Below are 26,169 nucleotides of genomic sequence, written 5' to 3' on the forward strand. Positions count from 1 at the left end.
GGAAAAAAGCAAAGCAAGCCTCTTGTATTGACTGGATGCTTCAAAGGCACCAGGAAGTAGGGAGGCACTGTGTGCTGAGGTTTCATGCTGGGTGGGCTGGAGGAGGAGCTAAACAAGCACTCCACCCTGTCCACTACACCAGCAGCAAGGGCTGTCCCAGGCTCCCTTACGTTACTCTACTTCCACTCACAGCCCCTTAGTAGTGTGCCTGTGCATTCACGTGGCAGATGCAGGTAGTGGCAGAGGCAGCAGCCTGGAGCAAGACCGGCAGGTGTCCAGGCCCTTGCCTCATTGGAGGCTTGATAAACCTGGTGGGAAGAGGCTTTCTTCTGACGTGCCTCCCTCTCCGGACTGTTTCCTAACTCAGATACGGCGGTGGATTGGTTACTGTCCTCAGTTTGATGCTCTGCTGAACTTCATGACAGGCCGTGAGATGCTGGTCATGTATGCCCGGATCTGGGGCATCCCAAAGCACCACATCACTGCTTGTGTGGACCAGATTCTTGAGGATTTAGTCAGGTACATGTACGCCGACAAGCTGGTCAAGACCTACAGGGGAGATCTGGGGCTTCCTTCAGCCCCTCCACCTCCAGTTACAAGATAAGTTCCAGTTCTTCCCAGACCTGGAGAGCAGGGCAAAGCCCCCAGATCTGGGCATGAGGTCACTGCACAGGTGGTTGGGGGCGGCCTCCACCCCTGCAGAAAGAGGTGAGTGGCTTGGGCTGCCTCAAGGCACCACTTCCTCTTGGTCCTGGGCTTGAGCGGATTATAAAGCTGACACAGGGCTAAGGCAGCTTACCGGGCTGAGGTCAGGTCGATGGCACCACAGGTGTTACTGTCGTGATAAGGTGAGGACGGACCTTTCTCCCTGCCACTTCATGAAGGGCTTTCTATTTTCAATAAGTTTGCATTTTAAGCCCCGTCTTACCTCATACCACTGGGCCTGGAGTACCTGAACTGCAGATGTTCTGCTAAGGAGCATGGGGTATTTCTTAGCCTTCTGTTGTCAGTGATAGAAGCCTGACACCAATCAAAGCAAGGCCACAGGCTGCGCAGGTCCAAGGACTCCCTTCGTTTTGTGTGCAGCTCCCCCTGGAGGCACACAGCGGTACTGCATACCCAGGATTGGGATGTAGAGGTGCCCACACGTCTGGCAAAATGAGCCCAGGATCAGATGATGATGTCCCTTGGGTCTTCTCTCTTTGTTGGCTTCTGTTTCTTTTTTTTTTTTTTTTTTTTTGAGACGGAGTCTCGCTCTGTCGCCCGGGCTGGAGTGCAGTGGCCGGATCTCAGCTCACTGCAAGCTCCGCCTCCGGGGTTTACGCCATTCTCCTGCCTCAGCTTCCCAAGTAACTGGGATTACAGGCGCCCGCCGTCTCGCCCGGCTAGTTTTTTTTTTTTTTGTATTTTTTAGTAGATACGGGGTTTCACCGTGTTCGCCAGGATGGTCTCGATCTCCTGACCTCGTGATCCACCCGTCTCGGCCTCCCAAAGTGCTGGGATTACAGGCTTGAGCCACCGCGCCCGACCTGTTGGCTTCTGTTTCAAGCAGGTTTTATGTTTCCCTGCATCTTCTGAAGATCAAATGAGTTCACATTTGCAGTTTAGAACTGTGTGTTGCGCATAGTAAATGCAATATGTGTTTTTTTGTTTTTTGTTTTTTCTTTTGAGGCAAGGTTTTCACTCTTGTTGCCCAGGCTGAAGTGCAATGGTGCGATCTCACCTCACTTGAACCTCCGTCTCACGAGTTCAAGCGATTCTCCTGCCTCAGCCTCCCAAGTAGCTGGGATTACAGGTGCCCGCCACCACGGCCAGCTAATTTTTGTATTTTTAGTAGAGACGGGGTTTCACCATGTTGGCCAGGCTTGTCTCAAACTCCTGACCTCAGGTGATCCACCCGCCTCAGCCTCCCAAAGTGCTGGGATTACAGGCGTGAGCCACCACGCCCAGCCAGTATTTTTTTTTAGTTAGCTAAGATGGGCCAATGCCCGTCCTCTCAGATAGAGAAGTGCTTGCCCTCAACACTTCGAGACCCTCAAAGAAGACTCCTCAACCATGTGCTCACCCTGGACTCATCCCTGTGTCCAGGGGAATGGGCTATTCCTTGAGTGGACAGCCCAAGCCACAGTTCAGCTCTGGGTGAAAGTGGTGGGCTGCACTGCTGAAAGCCCCATGAGAGGTGTGGGAATGCTTCCTGAATAGAGAAGGAAAGGGGGTGAGTATTGAGCTGGCAGTGCTCACTGCTGGAGACTGACCATTGCCATCACCCAACCTTCTCCCTTCCACCCCCAGCAGTGGTAACAAGCAGAAGCTGAGCACTGGCATCGCCCTGATCAGAGAGCCTGCCGTCATCTTCCTGGACGAGCCGTCCTCTGGCATGGACCCCACGGCCTGGCACCTGCTTTGGAATGCTGTGGCATGAGCCGGCAAGTCCGGCAAGGCCATCATCATCACCTCCTACAGGTAGAGCCTGGGTCTGTGGGTAACTGGAAGTTTCAAAACCAGGTAGGCTGGGAAAGAATCAGGTGGCCAGGAGACCCGTCAGCAGCTGGTGGAGAGTCTTTGAGGAGATTCCCTCAGCTCTGCACATGAGCCGCACTCTGAGCATGGGTATCAGGAATGGCCTGATCAGGGCACCAATGCCTTCCTGTCTGCACCAGCCTTTGGCATCCCCAACCCTGTCTGAGGCCCCGCCCTCTCCACAGCATGGAGGCGTGTGAGGCCCTGTGCACCCAGCTGGCCATCATGGTGCAGGGGCAGTTCAAGTGCCTGGGCAGCCCCTAGCACCTCAAGAGCAAGTTTGGCAGCAGCTACTCCCTGCGGGCCAAAGTGCACAGCGAAAGGCAATAGGAGGCGCTGGAGGATTTCAAGGTCTTCGTGGACCTGACCTTTCCAAGTGTGTTTCAGCCCCAGCAGCCCCCACTGGGTGGGCCCTGGGCCCCTGCCTAGGCCTCTTCCATCTGCCGTAAGGAGAATCTATGCCTCACCCCTCCCATGTCCCATCTCCCCAATCCCTGGGATGAGGACCCCAGTGCCGAGCAACCACGTACCCTCTGTGATCCTCCAGCCTGGCCGTCACAGCAATGCCATCCCTCCTTCGTGCTGGCAGCATCCTCGAAGACAAGCACCAAGGCATGGTCCATGACCACCTGCTGGGCCAAGACCTCAGCTGGGCAAAGGTGAGCGCACATTTTTGACGTGACCCACTTTCTGGGGTAACTCTGTCTCTCTCTCTCCCTCTCTTTCTCTCCTCTCCATCCCCCTGAAGTCATGTTCAGCACTGCCCTTGTCCTCTGCCGTCTCCATGGCAATGTTCACGTGGTTATCATAGAACAGAAGGTGTTTCCCCTGGAAGGGACTTTGAAGATTGGCTCCTCCTGCCCCCTCATTTCACGGAGAGGACAGCAGGCCCAGAGAGGGAACACCAGATGCCTGGGGACACACAGCAAGCCAGGGACACCCACCAGGCCTCTGACCTTCTGGCACCATTCCCACCCAAGAGCACAGACAGCTGAGATCCATAGCACTGACTTCTTGGGAGGTGTTCTGGAGCAGCTGAAAGAGGGATGGGCCTCTTTGGGGCCGTGTCACAGTCCCAGAGGCCAGCCCTTCCCGCCTTCTCTCCTCCCCTGCGTGCATCTGTGGGACAGCCAGAGGCCAGCCCTTCCCACCTTCTCTCCTCCCCTACGTGCGTCTGTGGGACAGCCTGGCCACAGCAGCCTCCTTCCTCCCCTCAGATGTTTGGCACTCTAGAGCAAGCCAAGAAGAAGTACATGCTGGACAATTAGTCAGGTCACCATGGAGGTCATCTTCCTGAGCTTTGCCTGCCCTGTGCCCCTGGTCCAAAGTGAAGACCAATGACAGCAAGCAGAGCAAGCGGGCTCCTCATCGTGCTCGCTGCCTCCCTCCCTGCCTCCCTCTCAGCTTTTCTCTCAGCCTCCCTCCCTACCTCCCTCAGAGCCTGTCCTGCTGTAATTAAGACAGACCAGTGCCAGGTTGGCCCAGGTGTGCATGGCCTGCCCTGGGTCTCCAGGGCTTACAGAGGCAGCTCTCAGCCCAGCTAGCTCAGCACAGGGCTCTCCCCCTAACTGCAGTGCACGGAGCAGAGTGGGGCCCACTGGAGAACTTAAGAGGCCCGCTGGGGAACCCAGGTGCGTTTCCTTAGAAAGGGATGCCCGAGTCCCACCTGAGTAGCCTGTGGTCTTGTTGAGACCTGGCTGTGGAAGCAGCCTCAGAATATCTTGCACATCCTTTCCAAAGGCGGCGGCCAGGGAGTGACCACAGTAGTAACCATGACCCGACCAGGTGCCAGCTCTGTGGACGGTCCCCTGCAGGCATCATGTCATTTGATCACACCACCCTCAGGCCCGGCCTGAAGGGGACTGTCCTGGTCATCCCCTTGCTCATGGGCAAGAAGTCTGCAGGGCAGAGGGAAATGCTTACCCAAAGCTTGCGTTCTTCCTTCTCTAGAATCCCCTGCCCAGATAATTTGTCCGTCCAGTGCACTCCCTCCCAGGGCAGGCCATGCTGCCCGATGCACCCTGAGACGCGAGGTGCAGCAAAGCAGCAGCTCTGCAGAACTGTGGGTGGAGTTTGGATGGGTGCATGGGGGTTTCCACACAGATGTGCAGATCCCTTGGAAAGCAGGATAGAGCCAGAAACAGAGAGGAGGGTGCCCATAGGCCAGGGTGGGGCTGGCTCCCATGGTCACATGGAAGAGTGGAGCTTCATGGAGACCATGATTCTAAACTCACACCTGACCTCCCAGGTGGTAATGACACTGTTCTTCTGAAGGAAGGAGGAAAGAAATATTGACAAGCTTGCTAGCCTAAGTCAGGATGTTACAACATTTAAGTATTTGGATGTGTGGGCTTTCATCCTCTTCCCCAGCTCCTGCAAATTTAGGGCTGCATGTGATCCTATATCCACCCATGAAGTGAACAGCGCCCTACCTCCCACATGGGTAGACTGACTTAGAGGCAGCCAGTAACTTCCCACATCAACAGGCAGGGGAGCCAGGGTTGCACTGGGGCAGAGGTTTTTGCAGTGGGGTCCCAGCAGCAGCAGCACCATCAGGAAACTTGTTAAAAATGTAGGTTATTGGGCCCCATCCAAAACCTACCGAATCAGAAATGCTTGGGGCAAGGCCAGCAATCCTGTTGCAACAAGCCCTATAGCAGGTGTTCTGACGCAGCTCCAGCGTGAGAACCACTGAGCAGAGGCCCCATGGGCGCCAGACCATCGCAATGTCCACATGCAGATGGATGTGGCCACATGCCTTTGTCACGTACACTCTCCTATCCTCTGAGACGGGCTCCATTCAGCGGCCTTTCTCTCTCTGTGGAGCTCACTCTGCCCCTTGCCACAGGCCCCTCAGCTCCCCTCTGAGAAGTGCAGATGCTGGTCTCTGTCTCTTCTCAGCCAGGACTCAGAAAGTATCATGCACGAGCCTTGTCTATGCTTCCTGCACCCCTTGCCCAGAACAACAGCGTCACACACCCATGGTCACCAGCCCACCTTCTTCTCAGTCTTTGTTTCAGGTGACTGCCCCCTGTGATGAAAGCCACTCCCTGGGCTCCCACATCCAGCTGTCATTTCTCCCATGCCCCTCTCTGCCTCCACTGAAGGCCCACCTTCTCTGAATGTGGGATTTCTCAGGCTCCCAAGCTACTTCACTTTCCCTTACTCTTCCCTGCCCCTCACTACCCATGTCGTTTTCAACTGACACCTCATTCCACCAGGAATTTCCCTGAGCTTCTAACAGTTTAGACTTTTCCAACAAGGTCTCACCTTCCTGAAGCCCAATGGGAAACAGGCCCACACCCTGGAGGAGCCACTCATCACCCCAGGGCAGCCAGTGCAGGGTGCGGGCCGAAAGCAGGCATGGCTGCAATCAAGACAACTCCTGCTCCCTGAAAAAGAAATTTGCCTCTCCATATTGAAAGGAGAGTGATCACTACACAAAGCACAGGATAGAGCTAAACAACAACCTAGGGACCAGGGACGCTGTTCTAGATTCTAGAGGCAGCTGGTGTGGCTAATGTGGTCATGGCCGGTTCTAGTTGATTAATCCCTTCAAGATGCTATGGAAGCTAACCCTGAAAGTGCACCTCTGCCCTAGGGGGAGACAGTGACAAAGTAGGAAACAGTAACCCAGGAGGACAAAAATGAGAGGAGGGGATAAGAAATCTGGGAGCTGAGAACATGAGACATCTGGGGAGCAGGACCCAAACTTGCTCAGCCTGTTCTCTCTTCACCCTCCTTCATCCGCTTCCTGATTCCAGGACAGGGAATAGTCCCAACTTCCAGGCCCTCTCTGGGGCCACGGACTCTTCTGCGCCCTGTGCTGTGATCACCTGTTTGCTCTGTCTCTTGCTCCAGGCTGGCTGAAGCCTACACACCAGGGCTCCTGTCTGTGTGCCCAGGGCAGGCCCAGTACTTGAAGGGGTTCTATGGGGACTCAGAAGCATGGAAGGGTGCAGACTGAGGGAAGCGTGAGGGAGGGGTAGGCAGCCTTGGCCCAGGCCCCTGCCTTCCCCAGGAAAAGCCCCTCTGTCCTCCACCACTCAGGAGGCTGCGTGTCTTCCCCTTGACAGCCTGTGCCGTGAAAGGGGTGGGGTATGGCTGATTCCTGAAGGACAGCTCGGATGGGCTCTGCCTAAGACAGGAGTGAGCAGATGTGACAGATCGCACGGCGAGCAGCTACCAGGTAGCAGCCGAGGAGGCGAGACAGGGGGCAGCATCTGGCCAAAGTGAGGGGGAGGGCTTGCCCCGGGACTGGGGCACTGAGGCGTCCAGGGTGCGCCACGATTCGCGGGAAGAAGGGGTCAGCGTTCCGCGGGGGAGACTTCCAGCGCCAGCTCCGACCTCCTCTTTCCCTACCACGATCCGGGCCAGCATCCCCGCCCAGCAGCGGCTCGGCCACAAACCCAAGGGTCTCCACCTGAAGCAGGCGGCGGAAAGGATGGCCGTGCAGGCTGGGGGTGAGGGTCGCGGACCCAGGACCGACCCCGGGACCCGGGCAGGGCACGGCCTCGTTCTAGAAGCGCCACGTCGGGGCTGTGCCAGGCTGGATCACGGCCGCGACTGCGAGGGACGCCAAGGAGTCCTCTTTCCCCTGGCCGCAGGCATGCGCCTTCGGAGCCCATCGGGCACCGCAGATGCCAGTCGCCGAGGTCAGCGGCGAAGCCCGGACCCATGCGGCCGGGAGAGGACGCCTAGAAACCCCTGCGCGCCGGCCGGGAGCCGCGTTCCTCCAGGACCCCAGCCCCGCTGGGGAGGCGGGGCGGCCACGCGGATTCCACCAGTCAGCGACCAATGTTCGAATTCGCGTCCTGGCGCGGCCAATGGCGGGCGCCCGGAGCAGGCAGTGTGGGCGTGGAGGGCGGTAAATAAGGCGAGCCCGGGGCGGGACGTGGGCGGGGCAGGCGGCGGCCCCCCCGGGCAGGCCAATGGGAGGGCCGGGCGCGTTTGAAAACTGGGGTGGGCGGTGGGGCGGGGTCTGCGCCTGCGCGAGGGCTCCGCGCGCGCTCCAGCCGGGGCGCGGGCGCGCTCGCAGGCGGGCTCAGGCGACACAGACGCGAGCGCGGCGATGGGGAGCGGTGGCGGTGAGTGGGAGGCGATGTCCGCCGGTTTCTGCCCCACAGCCGTTCTGCCTGCCCTGCGGGGCAGACGGTGGGTCCCGCGGGAGGGGAGGCCCTGGCGGCCTGAGGAGGGCCGGCTCGAGCTCTTTAACCCGGGGCGGGTGTCGCGTCCGGCGCAGGGAGCCCCCGCGGCCGGGCGCGCGGTTTAAATGCCCGGCGGGCGCCCGAGCCCCTCGTCGCCTTCCCTCGCGGCGACGTTTTCCGGCCCTTTGCCGGAGCGGCGATCGGGTCTCGGACGGCGATCGGGTCCCGGGGCGGCGATCGGGTCCCGGGGAGCCAAACACCAGCGCCTCCTGGTCGGGGTTGGGGCTGCGGAGCGCGTGGGGTCGAAGCGATCCCGCGGCCCGGCCCGTCCCTGACTGGGCCTCGGTCCAGCGGGGCCGTGGAGCTAGCTCTGTGGAAAGCAGCGTTCGGCCCCGCGCGCGATGAGGCACAGGAAACTCGAGCTGTAGTTTGAGCTATTATCACAGTATCTGTCCGGGAGCCGGAGAATGAGGAATATTTTATGGAGAGCTCTATAGAATCTTTGAGAGTTCGTCGCCCTGGAATACGTTTGGCTTTTGCAGCTCTTTTAATTGCTGACAGGAAGACCCGGGTCGGGAGAGGGGAGCAAGGAGCAATCGCTAGGAAGTCCTGGTGGGGAGGGATTTGGGCCCACAGAGGGGAGTGGCGTTTCCTTTCAGGACTGGAAGAATGGATAGAAAGGTAGATTTGTAGATGGGGAGGCAGGATCCTGAGGTTCCTGTCTGAGGGCTTCTGTTTCTCTATGAAATAAGGGCTAAGGTCATCTGCTTAGAGTGAGGAAGGGGTTGCTGGAGTAGGAGTTAGAAAAGCCGGCTGTGGGAAGAGGAGAGAGCACATCTGAGAAGCATGGCTGGGCTGCCTGCCTGGTGGGTGGAGAGCCCGTCTCACCTTTAACGATTGCACCTGTAGACAGACCTACAGGTCTAGGTTTGTGTTGGGACCTGAGCAACAACCTTACTGCGTAGCTGTCAACTCTGCATTCTACAGTGGAGGGCACACTGAGACTCTGCAGAGCTGACTTGGACGCACACTACCCCGGCCTCCAAGCCTGTGGCTTCTCTCCAGGGCTGACCCTTCTAATTTGGATTGAAAACCAGACTCTACAAGCCCACAGATCCTTATTGAACATTATGCACCTTGGTCATGTGTGCAAAAAGCAAAGATATCCAGCAAAGGCCCCAGGGGTTTTCCTAAGAGTGAAATGGAAGGAAAACGGTCATCAGCCTCAGCAGCTTTTTCCCCTTCCTGACTGTCATGTGGGCTCTGGATCAGAAAGTTTCCCAATAGCCAAGTTACATGATATGCGCTATTTGCCATAAATATTTGTTGAATATTTGAAAATGAATGATCTCTTCTGTAATTTGTGCAATGCCACTCCTTTTACATAATCTTTGTTTGGGACAGGAAGCATAGTTCCGTTTTTGTGGCACAGGGAATAGTAACCATTAGATCATTTTCAGGTGTAACTTTTATCCTTTTTTTTTTCCCTTCAAGGGTATGTATATAGAATAATTTTTCGTCTTATCAACACTTCTGTCTTTTTTTCCTTCAGTGGTTCACTGTAGGTGTGCCAAGTGTTTCTGTTATCCTACAAAGCGAAGAATAAGGAGGAGGCCCCGAAACCTGACCATCTTGAGTCTCCCTGAAGATGTGCTCTTTCACATCCTGAAATGGCTTTCTGTAGAGGACATCCTGGCTGTCCGAGCTGTAAGTCCCTGGATGAAAACAGCATGAGCCCTAGCACTGTTACCATCAAGGCCTTGTGTTCTTAACTGTCAGAACAAAACTTTGACTAAAAAGGAGGTCACGGGCAGAGGCCGGGCACGGTGGCTCACACCTGTAATCCCAGCACTTTGAAAGGCCAAGGGAGGGGGGGTGGATCACCTGAGGTCAGGAGTTCGAGACCAGCCTGGCCAACTTGGCGAAATCTGTCTCTACTAAAAATACAAAAATTAGGCATGGTGGCTCATGCCTGTGATCCCAGCTACTAGAGAGGCTGAGGCAGGAAAATGGCTTGAACCATTTTCAAGGTTGAAGCAGTGAGCCAAGATCTCACCACTGCACTCCAGTCTCCAGCCTGGGCAACAGAGCAAGACTCTGTCTCAAAAAAAAAAAAAAAAAAAAAAAAGGGGGCAAAAGGAAACAAAGATGATATCATTACCATTACCATATGCTTTCTTTAAGACATTCTGATTACAGAAATTTCCATTCCTGTCTCCCAGCACACTAAAGTTGCCTCTGTTCATTACAGTGTCAACAGAAAAGTACCTTTTTTTTTCTTTGAGACAGAGTCTCGCTCTGCCGCCCAGGCTGGAGTGTGGTGGCGCAATCTCCACTCACTGCAAGCTCCGCCTCCCGGGTTCATGCCATTCTCCTGCCTCAGCCTCCCGAGTAGCTGAGACTACAGGCGCCCGCCGCCACACCCGGCTAATTTTTTGTATTTTTAATAGAGTCAGGGTTTCACCATGTTAGCCAGGATGGTCTCAATCTCCTGACCTTGTGATCCGCCCACCTCGGCCTTCCAAAGTGCTGGGATTACAGGCGTAAACCACCATATCCGGCCAAAAGTACCCTTTTATGGCAGTGAAATTTGCATCCCTTAAAAGATAGTGTTTAAAAGAATAAGAATATATTCTTGAGGACAAATCCCATGTAACATTTAACACTTAAATGAACTCTAGGAGTCATTTTCTAGATATTGGAACCATAGGCTTACTTTGAGTGACTTAACCTAGAGTATACAGTGGATTCATGGGAAAATACCAGCAACAACCCATTTTCTGACTCCCAAAGTCACCTCCATTGCAGGTGTGACGCACTTTATGGACCCCAGGGAGTTCTGAATTTCCAGTGGCAGTGGAAACTTTGGTGCTTAAAATGCTCAACTGTGCTCCAGGTCCTGGCCTGGACACTTCCTGCGCTGGCCCAGCGCAGAGGTTCCAGGTTCTACCTGAGACCTCCATCACGGGTGGTGTTCTTTGCCCTGAGTCCCTGTGACCTGTTTCCACACTCCCACTAGCAAGGCCTCCAGTGGGGAAGCAGAAAACACATTTCCGTCCTGCCTGCCCCCGTTTAGAGTGTTTCCCCTGTCTTTGGGGGTGACACCTTTGCAGGGATGTGGAACCCTCTTTCTCAGCCTAGGTGTTTGTTTCCTCCTTCCAAGATCATTGTCCTCTGCCCTGCTTTAGAACCTCAGAGAAACTCGTTTCTGGGCTGTTTTATCTGTTCAAAGCGACAGTTACTTTCACACAGAGATTGGGGACCTCGACTACTTGGGATGGGGAGGGAGACAGGAGACCCTACATCTGCGTCTTGTCCTTAAGAACCTCCAGGCGTGGAGCCTTCGGGTGGTCCCTCCATGACCCAGCCCCGGCCCCTGTTGTTCTGCAGGTACACTCCCAGCTGAAGGACCTGGTGGACAACCACGCCAGTGTGTGGGCATGTGCCAGCTTCCAGGAGCTGTGGCCGTCTCCAGGGAACCTGAAGCTCTTTGAAAGGTATCTCTGCACCCTGAGAATGGCTCGGTCTTCTCCTGTCTTGGCCTCCCTATGTGCCAGTCTGTGTCTCACGGCCTGATTCAGTAATGATTTTCCTGTTGCTATCTCCCATGACATTGCCTCATCCCCTGGGGAGTGACTGAGGGTGGCAGACCTCACGCATCAAGCCGCACAAGCCACACGCCTTCCAGCAGGCCGTGCAGTCAGTCATCCCTCACGCCACTGATCCATTCCCACATGACCCAGACATGAGTCCTCTTCCTGTGGAAACTTCACTCAGCCTTCCTTCCCTTTGGTCAAAACCATGTGATTTCTATCCTATAATGTTTCACTCACTGGCTGATCCCACCCCAACCTGCACCCCACACCGTGGCCTCCTGTCCACGTGTGCTCATGGTCCCAGGTACCAGCTGCCCTCAAAACAAACCAAGGAACCACAGTTCAGGCGGAGATTTTTCTTTTTTGTTTGTTTGTTTTTTGTTTTGTTTTTTGTTTTTGTTTTTTTCTTGAGACGGAGTCTCGCTCTGTCACCAGACTGGAGTGCAGTGGTACGATCTCGGCTCACTGCAACCACCGACTCCCTGGTTCAAGCGATTCTCCTGTTTCAGCCTCTCGAGTAGCTAGGATTACAGGCACGCGCTACCATGCCCAGCTAATTTTTGTATTTTTAGTAGAGATGGGGTTTTGCCATGTTGGCCAGGATGGTGTCGATCTCCTGATCTTGTGATCTCAGGCGGGGATTTTCTGACAGGGATTCACTGTGGCCCTTGTCCACTTGAGTTGCCAGAACTCCAGATAGACAGCCAACAAGGGCAGGCAGCCGTGTTGCCGGGGCCATGCTTGGGCTGCTTCCAGGGGAAATGTATATATTTCTTATTGAGACATGATCCACACATCACACAGTTCACCCATTTAAAGTGTAGAACTCAGCCGGGTGTGGTGTCACACCTGTATTCCCAGCACTTTGGGAGGCCAAGGCGGGTGGGTCACTTGAGGTCGGGAGTTTGAGACCAGCCTGGCCGACATGGCAAAACCCTGTCTCTATTAAAAATACAAAAATTAGCTGGGTGTGGTGATGGGCGCTTGTAGTCCCAGCTACTCTGGAGGCTAAAGCATGAGAATTGCTTAAACCCAGCAGGTGGAGGTTGTAGTGAGCCGAGATTGTGCCATTGCACTCTAGCCTGGGTGATGGGGTAACACTGTCTCAAAAAAATAATAAAAAAATAAAATGTGGCCAGGCACGGTGGCTCACACCTATAATCCCAGCCCTTTGGGAGACCGAGGCGGGCAGATCATGAGGTCAAGAGTTCAAAACCAGCGTGAGCAACATGGTGAAACCCCGTCTCTACTAAAAATACAAAAATTAGCTGGGTGTGGTGGCACATGCCTGTAATGACAGCTATTCAGGAGGTTGAGGCAGGAGAATCGCTTGAACCCGGGAGGCAGAGGTTGCAGTGAGCTGAGATTGCGCCACTGCACTCCAGCCTGAGCAACAGAGCGAGACTCCGTCTCAAAATAAATAAGTAAATAAATAAATAAAATGTATAACTCATTGGTTTTTAGTATACTGAGAGTTGTACAGACATCACCAGTACTTAACTTTAGAACATTCTCCCTACCCCAAGAAGAAAGCTTGTCCCCATCAGCAGTCACTTCCCATTTTCCTCACAATCCTGGAAACTCTAGACAACCCCTAATTGATTTTCTGTCTCTCTGGATTTGCCTTTTGTGAGGATTTCACATGGAATCTTGCAACACGTGGTCTTTTGTGGCCGGCTTATTTCACGGACCCTGATGTTTTCAAGGTTCATCTGTGTCAGAGCATGTAATGGATAATTCATATTTGACTACATGATATTAAGAAATGTTCTGGCCAGGCGCGGTGGCTCAAGCCTGTAATCCCAGCACTTTGGGAGGCCGAGACAGGCGGATCACGAGGTCAGGAGATCGAGACCATCCTGGCTAACACCGTGAAACCCCGTCTCTACTAAAACATACAAAAAACTAGCCGGGCGAGGTGGCGGGCGCCTGTAGTCCCAGCTACTCGGGAGGCTGAGGCAGGAGAATGGCGTGAACCCGGGAGGTGGAGCTTGCAGTGAGCCAAGATCGCGCCACTGCACTCCAGCCTGGGTGACAGAGCGAGACTCCATCTCAAAAAAAAAAAAAAAAAAAAAAGAAATGTTCTAGGGCCAGGCATGATGGCTCAAACCTATAATCCCAGCACTTTGTGAGGTTGAGGCAGGGGGATCGCTTGGGTCTGGAATTCAAGATTAGCCGGGGCAATGTAGCAAGACCCTGTATCTAGAAAAAAAAAATTTTTTTGTTTGACTAGCTGAGCATGGTGGCACATGCCTGTGGTCCTAGCTCCTTGGGAGGCCGGGATGGGAGAATGGCTTAAGCATAGGAGGTTGAGGCTGCAGTAAACTGTGATCGCACCACTGCACTCCAGCATGGGCAACAGAGCAAGACCCTGTCTCAGATATATATATACACACACGCATATATATACATCTATATACACACATATATGTGTGTATATAGACGTATATATATATTCAATTCAGGGAACAAGTATTCTGACTTCTTCAAGTGCTATGGTGCTTCATACCGTTTGTGGCATAAAATATTGTGATTCTTTATGTTCTTAATGTTTCAGGGCTGCTGAAAAGGGGAATTTCGAAGCTGCTGTGAAGCTGGGCATAGCCTACCTCTACAATGAAGGCCGTAAGTCCTCACCCCTCCTGCGTGTTGTCGCTTTAGATAGGCGTGAGCCTTTGGCCCTATGAAGAGGTGGTCCCTGTGTTAGCAGTTCAGTCACTGTCCTTGCTCTGTCCAATGGCCTGCCTTCCCATTCCCTCTCAGGAGCTTGTGCCCAGATGTACCCTGCTGAAGAACCTGCTAATGATACTCTGACTTTGTAGGTTATGAGAGAGTCACCTCTTGTTTTAGCAAACCCTTTAATTTCAGTTGGCAAAGAGTGACTGAGCCAGAGCCTCAGCACGGGGGCTGTTCGGGCTCCCCGCCCTCTGTGCCCTGAGCACGCAGACCCGCGTGTGAATGCTGGCCCTCTCCTTGGCCATCCTCTTAGAATTCTTGAGACAGAGGTCAGCCTGCCCTGTAACACAGAGCCAAGCTTCTAAACGGGAAGCATGTATGGGCAGGTTAAAGCTGGCCTGGTTCCTGGATCCCTTCATCCCCAGAGGCCAGGTGCTCCTTGAAAGAAACTTGCACAGCCTTTTCTTCTACCAGTTCCCGCTTATCTGGCCAGCACCCCAAGGAACGAGCCCAAAGTCTGTCCCAGCTCTCAAAACAAGGACTGGGGTGTAGCCTCCCACATTCCCACTTCTAAACGATCTGGTGTCTTGCTGGGAGAGAGTCCCTACCCCTGGCTGGCTGGCAGGATTGTGGTGACTGACAGGGACCATGAGCAACACCCTCCTCCAGAATCAGGGGAGCCGAGGTCCTACCCCTACCCTCCCATCAGAGAGCAGTTCCCAGACATGAAATTCGCATACCATACAGTTCACCCATCTAAAGCCTGCAGTTCTGTGGTTTTTAGTATATTCACAGGGTTGTGCAGTCATTGCCACTGTCTAATTTTAGAATATTCTCCTCGTCCCAGAAAGAACCCCCACTCCTGCCATGGACCCATTACCAGGGGGTCAGGCGGTGGTTCCCAGCTGGAGGGAGGATGGGACATGAAGCGTCGCAGGGTCTCCTTCCCCTGACCTTCAGAATCCAGGCTTCCGGGAGGACTGCAGCAGGGGCATTGATCACAATGACCCACCTGTTCTAGACATTAACGAAGTAGGGGGAGAAAAGACAGGTGCCCCATCCTGGAGGGCTCTTCCTTCCTTAAACACCAGCTGCTTTGCACTATGGTGGACTTCAGGCGTTACACTTTCCACCAAGACCATGGAGAACTTCCCACATTCCATCCCTAAGAGACATCCCTGGGCTCTGTCCTATCTGTCCCCACAGTGTCTGTGTCTGATGAGGCCCGCGCAGAAGTGAATGGCCTGAAGGCCTCTCGCTTCTTTAGTCTCGCTGAGCGGCTGAATGTGGGTGCCGCGCCTTTCATCTGGCTCTTCATCCGCCCTCCATGGTCGGTGAGCGGAAGCTGCTGCAAGGCCGTGGTTCATGAGAGCCTCAGGGCAGAGTGCCAGCTGCAGAGGGTGAGTCTGGGCGAGGGGCAGCACCTGCGAGGCCACCTGCAGGGTCCCACGGCACAGGAAGACCCCGAAGGTAGACCCTGGACCCTGGAAAGTCAGGAGCCTAAGGGAAGTGAAGATGCAGAAAACAGAGTGCAGATGTAGGGAACGCATCTCGAAATTACCTGGCACAGAGGAGGAAGCCTGAGAGCCAGGGTGGGCTGCAGAGTTCTGGGCACATGTGCTGATGGCTGGAAACTCAGGGCTGAGGCTGCATGGGGTAGTTGGAGCTCAAGACCCAAATCCGGCCGGGTGAGGTGGCTCACGCCTATCATCCTAACACTTTGGGAGGCCGAGGCTGGAGAATCGCTTGTGGCTAGAAGTTCAAGACCAGTCTGGGCAACATGATGAAACCTCATCTACAAAGAATACAAAAAAGCCAGGGGTGGTGGTCCCAGCTACTTGGGAGGCTGAGGTGGGAGGATCGCTTGAGCCTGGGAGGTTGAGGTTGCAATGAGCTGTGACTACGCCACCGCACTCCAGCCTGGCTGACAGAGCGAGACCCTGTTTCCATTAAAAAAAAGAAAAAGAAAAAAAAAGACCGAAATCTGAGAGTGACCCTCTGCAAGGGAGGGAGGGCCAGACAGCAGGGCCATGGGCATGGGACCCAGAGACACAAACAAGGGAGGGTGGCCCCCAGGCAGTTCTCTCTGCTGGAAATCACACTTCTTTCTCCTTTTTTTAAAGACTCACAAAGCATCCATATTGCACTGCTTGGGCAGAGTGCTGAGTCTGTTCGAGGTGAGTCAAATTGTTCTCTGCACTTGGACTTTGTGTTTGATACATCCCTAGCCAAGATCCTGGAAGTGAAAAGCAGCAGAAGGGGGAATGCAAGGCCCAAAACAAAAGGCAAGCCTTGCCCAGAAAGGCCCAGCTGAAGAAGCCAGGGAGTACATATGCGCCAGGCCGCGGGCTCCGATCCTGGCTCCATGACCCACCTGGTGGGGGAGTAGGGGGAGGTGAGAACTGCAGAGCAGATAGCAAGGAGGCATTGAACCTCGATGCTCGCTCGTCTGCTGGCCCTGCTTCTGGTGGGCTTCGCCTGCCCATGTGGACCTCTCTGCTCTTGATGTCCTAATGGACTTTGTGATCCGTAAACCCCCTTGGCAGCAAATTGAGGGAATGTGGTGGCTTCTAGTGACAGGCTTGGCAAACGCATCAGAGAGGGACACTGAGGAGAAGCCCTGAGAGCCACCACTGAGGGCCACCAGCACTATCCTGGCAGTTGAGGGCAGTTCTTTTGGCCGCAGGTGAGAAGGGCAGGCCTTTGATGGTGCAGAGCTGAACCAGGGATTGTGCAGGCCCAGCCCAAACATAAACCCTTCCAGGAAGACAGCAGGGCTTTTGTGGCCGGAGTTCTTGAGTTCACACTCCTCACTGGCTTTGGAGTGGTGCCTCTGTAGAGAAGTCACTTCTGCTCTGATTTAGATAACTCATTTTATTAAAGCTCAGAGCAATGTGTGTTACCACTTTGTATAGGGGCCGGGCGTGGTGCCTCATGCCTGTAATCCCAGCACTTTAGGAGGCCAAGGTGAGTGGATCACCTGAGGTCAGGAGTTCAAGACCAGCCTGGCCAAAATGGTGAAACCAGGTCTCTACTAAAAAACACAAAAATTAGCTGGGCTTGGTGGCAGGTGCCTATAATTCCAGCTACTCAGGAGGCTGAGGCAGGGAGAATTGCTTGAACCTCGGAGGTGGAGGTTGCAGTGAGCCGAGATTGCACCACTGCACTCCAGCCTGGCAACAGAGCGAGACTCAGTCTCAGACAAAAAAAAAAGAGAGTATGGAAAGGGAGGAGGCTGGTGAGTAGAGTGACTGAACATCAAGTAAAGAATAAGGGCCAGTCATGGTGGCTCATGCATGTAATCCCAGCACCTTGGAAGGCCAAGGCGGGTGGATCACCTGAGGTCAGGAGTTTGAGACCAACCTGGCCAGTGTGTTGAAACCACATCTTTACTAAAAAACACAAAAATTAGTCAGGCGTGGTGGTGGGCACTTGTAATCCCAGCTACTCAGGAGGCTGATGCATGAGAGTTGCTTGAACCTGGAAAGCCGAGGTTTTAGTTAGCCGAGATCATGCCACTACACTTTGGTCTGGGTGACAGAGGGAAACAACAACAACAACAAAAAAAAAAAACAGCCAGGCACAGTGGCTCACGCTTGTAATCCCAGCACTCTGGGAGACCAAGGTGGGTGAATCACCTGAGGCCAGGATTTCAAGACCAGCCTGGCCAACATGGTGAAACCCCATCTCTACTAAAAATACAAAAATTAGCTGGGCATGATGGTGGGCACCTGTAATCCCAGCTACTCAGGAGGCTGAGGCAGGAGAATTGGTTGAACCCAGGAGACAGAGGTTGCAGTGAGCTGAGATGGTGCTATTGCATTCCAACCTGGGTGACAAGCAAAACTGTCTCAAAAAATAAAAATGAAAAAGAGAATAAGGGAAGAGTGAACTCTGCTGGGATTTATTCTAGGATGAAGAGAAGCAGCAGCAGGCCCGTGACCTGTTTGAGGAGGCTGCTCATCAGGGATGTCTAACCAGTTCCTACCTCCTCTGGGAAAGCGACAGGAGGACGGATGTGAGTGGAGCCTGCTCTGGGTTAGGGGGAGGTTCGCTGGACAAAGGCATAGTTGACGCTTGGTCCTTGGATGCGGTTCTGTCCGCAAAAGGGTGGTGGCTCTTGCTGCTCCCAGCCTGTCAGCCTCCAGGAGCCACTGGTCAGTTGGCTGTTCTTGGCACCTCCAAAAATGACTCCCACCATTTGAGAGAGAAGAGGTGGGAAGTTAGCGTAGTGTCGGCCCTTCTGAGTCTTGGTTGTGAGTTCCTCCCAAGACACAGTTGTATAAAGGCTCGGTGATCTTCTCCCATTGACAGGTGTCAGATCCTGGGCGATGCCTCCACAGCTTCCGAAAAGTCAGGGACTACGCTGCCAAAGGGTGCTGGGAAGCGCAGGTGAGGTGCGGGGCTGGGATGATGTGGGGAGCTGGCCTTTCTCCTTCTGACCTTGGGGCAGGACTATCTGGGCTCCCACAGGGAGGCCAGGATTGAGGGATACCGTAAGATCGGTTCAGCACTGGAACTGAGTCTTAAAGGACAGGTACACAGTGAGAAGAGCTGGGAAATATGTTATTCCTCCATGCCCATCCACCCTTGCCTCTCAGCCAGCCAACCTCTTAATTTTCAAATGCTTGTGACCTATAGCTGCTGTCAAAATTTGTGCCATTCTTGAAATTTGTCCCATAGGTAGAACTGATCTTAACAACAAAACTTGAGGCTGCTTGAGAGCAGAGGGGCGTGTAGAGTCCCTTCCTGCTTCCTCTTCCTGTTAGGGTCTTGCTCGTCATGTCACCTGGTCACCAAGTCATCCAGGGCTAGAGGCAGGAAATCAAGCGCTGGTAGACTCTCCCCTCACAGCTGTAAAGAATTTGTCAGGGCCAGGCGCGTTAGCTCACACCTGAAATCCCAGCACTCTGGAAGGCCAAGGCAGGTGGATGACCTGAGGTCAGGAGTTCGAGACCAGCCCGGCCAACATGGTGAAACCGTCTCTACTAAGAATACAAAAATTAGTCGGGCATGGTGGCAAGCGCCTGATACTCAGGAGGTTGAGGCAGGAGAATCGCTTGAACCCGGGAGGCAGAGGTTGCAGTGCCACTACACTCCAGCCTGGGCGACAGAGCAAGACTCTGTCTGAAGAAGAAAAAAAGTTGTCAGGACAAATCAAAGAAAGCTCCTATTTGCCAAATGGATAGAAGCTTATTCTTGTCACCCCACCAAGTGGGTGGCAGAGTGATCTGTGCTCAAATGCTAGGGACAAAATTACAAATTGATAATGGCCCAGCCCAAGGTGTCATAGTACATTGTGGTATTCACATCCAAAAAGCCAGTCAGCAGATTTACAAGAAGGCCAGCTGTGGTGGCTCACGCCTGTAATCCTAGCACTTTAGGAGGTTGAGTTGGGAGGATTGCTTGAGCCCAGGAGTTCAAGACCAGCCCTGGCAACATAATAAGACCCCATCTCAACAAAAAATTTAAAAATTAGCTGGATGGGTTGGGTGCAGTGGCTCATGCCTGTAATCCCAGCACTTTGGGAGGCTGAGGCGGGCAGATCACGAGGTCAAGAGATGGAGACCACCCTGGCCAACATGGTGAAACCCTGTCTTTACTAAAAATACAAAAAAAAATTAGCTGGGCGTGGTGGCGCGTGCCTATAATCCCAGCTACTCGGGAGGCTGAGGCAGGAGAATTGCTTGAACCCAGGAGGAGGAAGTTGCAGTGAGCCGAGATCATGCCACTGCACTCCAGCATGGCAACAGAGTGAGACTCCATCTCAAAAAGAAAAAAAAAATTAGCTGGATGTGGTGGCATGTGCCTTGTAGTCCAGCTACTCAGGAGGCTGAGGCAGGAGGATCACTTGAGCCTGGGAGGTCAAAGCTGCAGAGAGCCGTGATCGCAACACTGCACTTCAGCCTGGGCTACAGAGGGAGACCTTATCTCAACAAAAAAATAGTTGATGAGAAATGCAGCAACGTAGTTCTGTTGGAAACTCAGGGTAATCAATAAGAATAGGAAGACTCTGATAGAAGTTCAGGGGAGCCTCAGTTGATTCTCAAAAAAGAGGAAGTAGGGCTGGGCGCAGTGGCTTACATTTATAATCCCAACACTTTGGGAGGCTGAGGCGGGAGGATCACTTGAAGCCAGGAGTTCTCTCTCTGTTGCCCAGGCTACAGCACAATGGTGTGATCTCAGCTCACTGTGACCTCTGATGCCTGGGCTCAAGACTTCTGAGTAGCTGGAACTATAGGCGGCCGCCACCACACCCAGCTAATTTTTGTATTTTTAGTAGAGACGGGGTTTCACCATATTGGCCAGGCTGGTCTGAAACTCTTGACCTCAAGTAACCTGCCCGCCTCTGCCTCCCAAAGTGTTGGGATTACAGGAGTGAGCCACTGCAGTTGACCAAAAAAAAATTAATAATAAATAAATAAAAAGAGGAAATAAACTCAAGTGGTTAGAAATTGGAATGTTCAATCTTATTACTAGTCGTAAGAGTGCACTTTTAAATGAGATATTTTGGGCTCATCGTATTAGCAAATTATATATGTATGTATGTATATATGTGTGTGTGTGTATATGTATATTTCTCTGTGTTTGGTAATTTCTGAAAATAGCTGTTTTTTTGTTTTTTGGTTTTTGGTTTTTGGTTTTTTTTTTTTTTAGGCGGAGTCTCACTCTGTTACCCAGGCTGGAGTGCAGCAGCGCGATCTCTTGGCTCACTGCAAGCTCCGCCTCCCGGGTTCATGCCATTCTCCTGCCTCAGCCTCCCGAGTAGCTGGGACTACAGGCGCCCACCACCATGCTCAGCTAATTTTTTTGTTTGTATTTTTAGTAGAGACGGGGTTTCACCGTGTTAGTGAGGATGGTCTCGATCTCCTGACCTCGTGATCCACCCGCTTCGGCCTCCCAAAGTGCTGGGATTACAGACATGAGCCACCGCGCCTGATCTGAAAATGGCTGTTTTTAATAATCACAGTGTTTGCTGGTATGAAGCTGTGATGAAGCAGGTGCTCCTATTCCTGGGTGTAAACATTGGCAGAAGCCTTTTGGAGAGCACTGGGTTGTGTGACCAGAGACTTAACACAGCTGCCCCAGGCATTAGCCATGTAAGAAACTGAGACCTGAGCCACGGTGGAAAGGCTATTGACATTTCATTATATATCTTTTCTCATGTCATCTATGACTTTTTCAAAAAAGAAGAATAATTAAAACCTGAGCCATCCTCGTTCCCGAAGCTTGTGAAGGTTTAAGTTAAGTGGGGCACTGCGTCCGTATGCATTTGCTGCCGGAATGGCCCTTTGCTTCAGAAATGGAAAACCACAACACAGCTGCTACCTCACACTCATGTTTGTCTTTTCTTCCTCAGCTGTCTTTAGCCAAAGCCTGTGCAAATGGAAACCAGCTTGGACTAGAGGTGAGAGCTTCCAATGAGATCGTCTGCCAGCTATTTCAGGCTTCCCAGGCTGTCAGTAAGCAGCAAGTCTTCTCCGTGCAGAAGGGACTCAATGACACAATGAGGTGAGGCATTCGGGCTAGGGCTTCTAATTAGAGCGGCGCGACAGCCTCCAGGGGAAGGGAGCCCTGTCACAGGGCGGCACAAAGTTCCCTATCACCCATTTTTTTTTTTTTTTTTTTTTTGAGACGAAGTCTCGCTCTGTCGCCCAGTCTGGAGTGTAGTGGCGCGATCTCAGCTCACTGCAAGCTCTGCCTCTTGGGTTCAAGCAATTGTCCTGCCTCAGCCTCCTGAGTAGCTGGGACTACAGGCACCCGCCACCTCGCCCGGCTAGTTTTTTGTATTTTTAGTAGAGATGGGGTTTCACTGGGTTAGCCAGGATCATCTTGATCTCCTGACCTCGTGATCCGCCCGTCTCGGCCTCCCAAAGTGCTGGGATTGCAGGCTTGAGCCACCACGACTGGCCTGTTTTTTTTTTTTTTTTTTTGAAATGGAGTCTCACTCTGTTGCCCAGGCTGGAGGGGTGACGTGATCTCAGCTCACTGCAAGCTCTGCCTCCTGGGTTCAAGCAATTCTCCTGCCTCAGCCTCCTGAGTAGCTGGGACTACAGGTGCCCACCAGCACACCCAGCTAATTTTTTTTATATTTAGTAGAGTTGGAGTTTCACCATGTTAGCCAGGATGGTCTCGATCTCCTGACCTCAATCCGCCAACCTCAGCCTCCCAAAGTGCTGGGAATATAGGCGTGAGCCACCACGCCTGGTCTTGGGTAATACCTAAGTTACTGTGGACTTTTTGGAAGAAAATATCCTACTCTGCTTTCTTCAGTTACCTTTTTTTTTTTTTTTTTTTTTTTTGAGACAGGGTCTGGCTCTGTCACTCAGGCCAGAGTGCAGTGGCATGATTTCAGCTCACTGCAGACCTCCGCCTCCCAGTCTCAAGTGATCCTCCCGCCTTGCCCTCCTGAGTAGCTGGGACTACAGGTCACACCACCACACACAGCTAATTTTTGTATTTTTAGTAGAGACAGGGTATCACTCTGTTGCCCAGGCTAGTCTTGAACTCCTGAGCTTTTCAAGCGACCCTCCTGTCCCAGCCTCCCACAGTGCAGTGACCTTTTTTAAGCCATAGAACACATTGAACACTTTTTTTTTTTTTTTTTGAGATAGGCTGTCTGTCACCCAAGGTGGACTGCAGTGGTGTGATCTCGGCTCACTATAACCTCCGCCTCCTGGGCTCAAACCTTTCTCCTACCTCGTCCCCCAAGTAGGACTACAGGCACCACACCTGGCTAAATTTTGTATATTTTGTAGAGATGGAGTTTTGCCATGTTGGCCAGGCTGGTCTCAAACTCTTGGCCTCAAGCGATCTGCCCACCATGGCCTCCCAAAGTACTGAGATTACAGGCATGAGCCACTGCTCTGAGCCTCCATTGAACATCTTAAACATCTTTCTGAGATGTTGAGATTCATATTTCCAATTCCCAAAGCTGGGACACAGCCTTTTCTTTATGGCCAGTCTCTGTAAGCATCAGCATGTCACATGAAACTCAGCGGCCCTCAGGAGCCCTGCCATCCGGGGCAGCTGTCATGCTGACCACTAAATCACAGAGAGAGTAAAATGGAAAACATGAATGATTTTCAACTTTATGCATGAGATTTCAGATACAGTTTGGATTTACAATGGGAAGCCTCTGGTTACCCCATCAGGAGACAACACCCAACGCATAGTAAGCACTCAGTAAACGTTTACATATTTACAAAATGATCAGGTCAGGCCAGGCGTGGTGGCTCACACCTGTAATCCTAATCCTAAGTTTTTTGTTTTGTTTTGTTTTGAGACAGAGTCTTGCTCTGTCACCCAGGTTGAGTGCAGTGGTGCGATCTTGACTCACTGCAACCTCCGTCTCCCAGGTTCAAATGATTCTCCTACCTCAGCCTTTTGATTAGCTGGAATTGTAGGCATGTGTCATGACGTCTGACTAATTTTTGTATTTTCAGTAGAGACGGTTTCACCATTTTGACCAGGCCTCAAGCGATCTGCCCACCTCAGCCTCCCAAAGTGCTGGGATTATAGGTGCGAGCCACTGCGCCCGGCCAATCCTAGCACTTTGAGACACTGAGGAGGGAGGATCGCTTAAACCCAGGAGTCTAAGACCAACCCCATCTCTATGAAGAAAAAAGAATTATCATCCCTTCCCCAGAGAGGCCTGATGTCCCTTTCTCTCACACACACACACACACACACACACACACACACCACACACACACACACACATCACACACACATCACACACACATCACACACACATCACACACACACACATCACACACACACATCACACACACACACACATCACACACACACACATACACATCACACACACACACACACACATCACACACACACACACACATCACACACACATCACACACACACACACATCACACACACATCACACACATCACACACACACACACATCACACACACACACATCACACACACATCACACACATCACACACACACACACATCACACACACACACACATCACACACACATCACACACACACACACACATCACACACACACACATCACACACACACACATCACACACACACACATCACACACACACACATCACACACACACACACACACATCACACACATCACACACACACACATCACACACACACACCACACACACACACACACACATCACACACACACACATATCACACACACACACACACATCACACACACACACATCACACACACACACACATCACACACACACACATCACACACACATCACACACACACACACATCACACACACACACATCACACACACACACATCACACACACACACACACATCACACACATCACACACACACACACACATCACACACACACACACACACATCACACACACACACACACACACATCACACACACACACACATCACACACACACATCACACACATCACACACACACACACACACATCACACACACACACACATCACACACATCACACACACACACACACATCACACACACACACACACATCACACACACACACACACACATCACACACACACACACATCACACACACACACACACACACACATACATCACACATGCACACTGACGCACAGGCCTAGGGATGTAGCACCCCTTTGCCCTACATTAAATGACACTGGCCGGGCGCTGTGCCTCATACCTATAATCCTAGCATTTTGGAAGGCCAAGGTGGCAGGATCACTTGAGGCCAGGAGTTCACTGCAGTGAGCTATGATCGTGCCACTGCACTCCAGCCTGAGACACAGAGCAAGACCCTCTCCTCAAAAAAAAAGAATGAAAATCTTTTTAAAAAATGGCACCAAGCTGTAGTGCTATTGAGTCCTGTGCTGCCTGTGTGGTGATGCAGTCCCCTTCCCTCTTTCTGTTGGAAGAAATATGCTGATAACACCTTCTAACCTTTTTGGTCTGCTCTCTTTTTTTGGTTTGTTGAAATTCATTTTATGTGTGGGCATTTTTTTTTTTTAATTTACCAGGGAGATGCAGCATTTGATATAAAACAAAGGTACATTCCCCATTTTAACGTATGCAATTCAGTGGTCTGTTTTATTTTTACTTTTTAATTTATTTTATTTTATTTTTGAGATGAAGTCTCAGTCTGTCGCCCAGGCTGGAGTCCAGTGGCGCGATCTCAGCTCACCACAACCTCTGCCCCCCTGGGTTCAAGCAATTCTCTTGCCTCAGCCTCCCGAGTAGCTGGGATTACAGGTGCCTGCCACTGCGCCTGGCTGATTTTTATATTTTTAGTAGAGACGGGGTTTCACCATCTTGGTCAGGCTGGTCTTGAACTCCTGACCTCATGATCCACCTGCCTCAGCCTCCCAAAGTTCTGGGGATACAGGCATGAGCTACTGTGCCTGGCCCTGTTTTTATTTTTATTTTTTAATTAATTAATTTTTTTTTTTTTTTTTTGAGATGGAGTCTCACCCTATTGCCCAGACTGGAGCGTACTGGTGTGATCTCAGCTCACTGCAGCCTCCGCCTCCTGGGTTCAAGCAATTCTCCCACCTCAGCCTTCCAAGTGGCTGGGACTATAGGCATGCACCACCACACCTAGCTAATTTTTGTATTTTTTTGGTAGAGACAGGATTTCACCATATTGGCCAGGCTGGTCTTGAACTCCTGACCTCCGATGATCTGCCCTCCTTGGCCTCCTAAAGTGCTGGGATTATAGGCCCCCATGCCTGGCCCAGTGGTTGTTTTTAGAAGTCAGATGATTAAGCGTGTTAAATCCATCTGCTTTGAGTAAGCTTTGTAGTGTGTTCACAGTAGAGGCCAGTTTAAACCTTAAACACCTGGCTCTTACATGTTCTCTGTTCTGGGAGGAAATAGAGGCTCATCTGCTCCTCCTCTGCCCTTCTTTTCACGCCTCGGCCCATCTTCCTGTCCTCCCCTCCACCTCTGAAGATGCCTGTGTCTGGGCTGACACCTGGCACCTGCGCTGCCTGTCCAACAGAATCACCCATCCTCCCACTCCTCTCTTGCTTTCTGTTCACTCTGACCCCTCTGTTTTAAGACAAGCGTCTACAGCCGGGTGCGGTGGCTCATGCCTGTCATCCCTGCACTTTGGGAAGCTGAGGCAAGCAGATCACCTGAGGTCAGGAGTTCTAGACCAGCCTGGCCATCATGATGAAACCCTCTCTCTACCAAAAATACAAAAATTAGGCCGGGTGCAGTGGCTCACGTCTGTAATCC

The 26,169-nt window shown here is 52.3% G+C and overlaps 1 protein-coding gene across 8 annotated transcripts in view; it reads left to right on the forward strand.

Annotated features, from left to right (window-relative positions):
- Positions 1-384: 384 nt before the first annotated feature.
- The window catches only part of CCNF (cyclin F), a 40,365-nt gene continuing 14,580 nt past the window's right edge, over positions 385-26,169 (forward strand). For 2 of the 8 annotated variants that reach the window (XM_065537058.1, XM_045382928.3), the window contains exons 1-10: positions 2,980-3,179; positions 6,597-6,709; positions 9,220-9,374; positions 11,058-11,164; positions 13,821-13,888; positions 15,146-15,339; positions 16,063-16,116; positions 17,853-17,957; positions 18,254-18,331; positions 21,300-21,451. In XM_065537058.1, the coding sequence (XP_065393130.1) occupies positions 2,995-3,179; positions 6,597-6,709; positions 9,220-9,374; positions 11,058-11,164; positions 13,821-13,888; positions 15,146-15,339; positions 16,063-16,116; positions 17,853-17,957; positions 18,254-18,331; positions 21,300-21,451 (1,211 nt within the window). In that variant the 5' untranslated portion in view covers positions 2,980-2,994. Of the gene's footprint in view, positions 520-2,292; positions 2,464-2,979; positions 3,180-6,596; positions 6,710-7,416; positions 7,675-9,219; positions 9,375-11,057; positions 11,165-13,820; positions 13,889-15,145; positions 15,340-16,062; positions 16,117-17,852; positions 17,958-18,253; positions 18,332-21,299; positions 21,452-26,169 lie in introns of those variants that run through there. The other 6 variants (XM_005590976.4, XM_074028585.1, XM_045382925.3 and 3 more) reach the window with 5 other exon arrangements.

The sequence above is a fragment of the Macaca fascicularis genome, chromosome 20, assembly GCF_037993035.2.
Source record: "Macaca fascicularis isolate 582-1 chromosome 20, T2T-MFA8v1.1".
Lineage (NCBI taxonomy): Eukaryota > Metazoa > Chordata > Mammalia > Primates > Cercopithecidae > Macaca > Macaca fascicularis.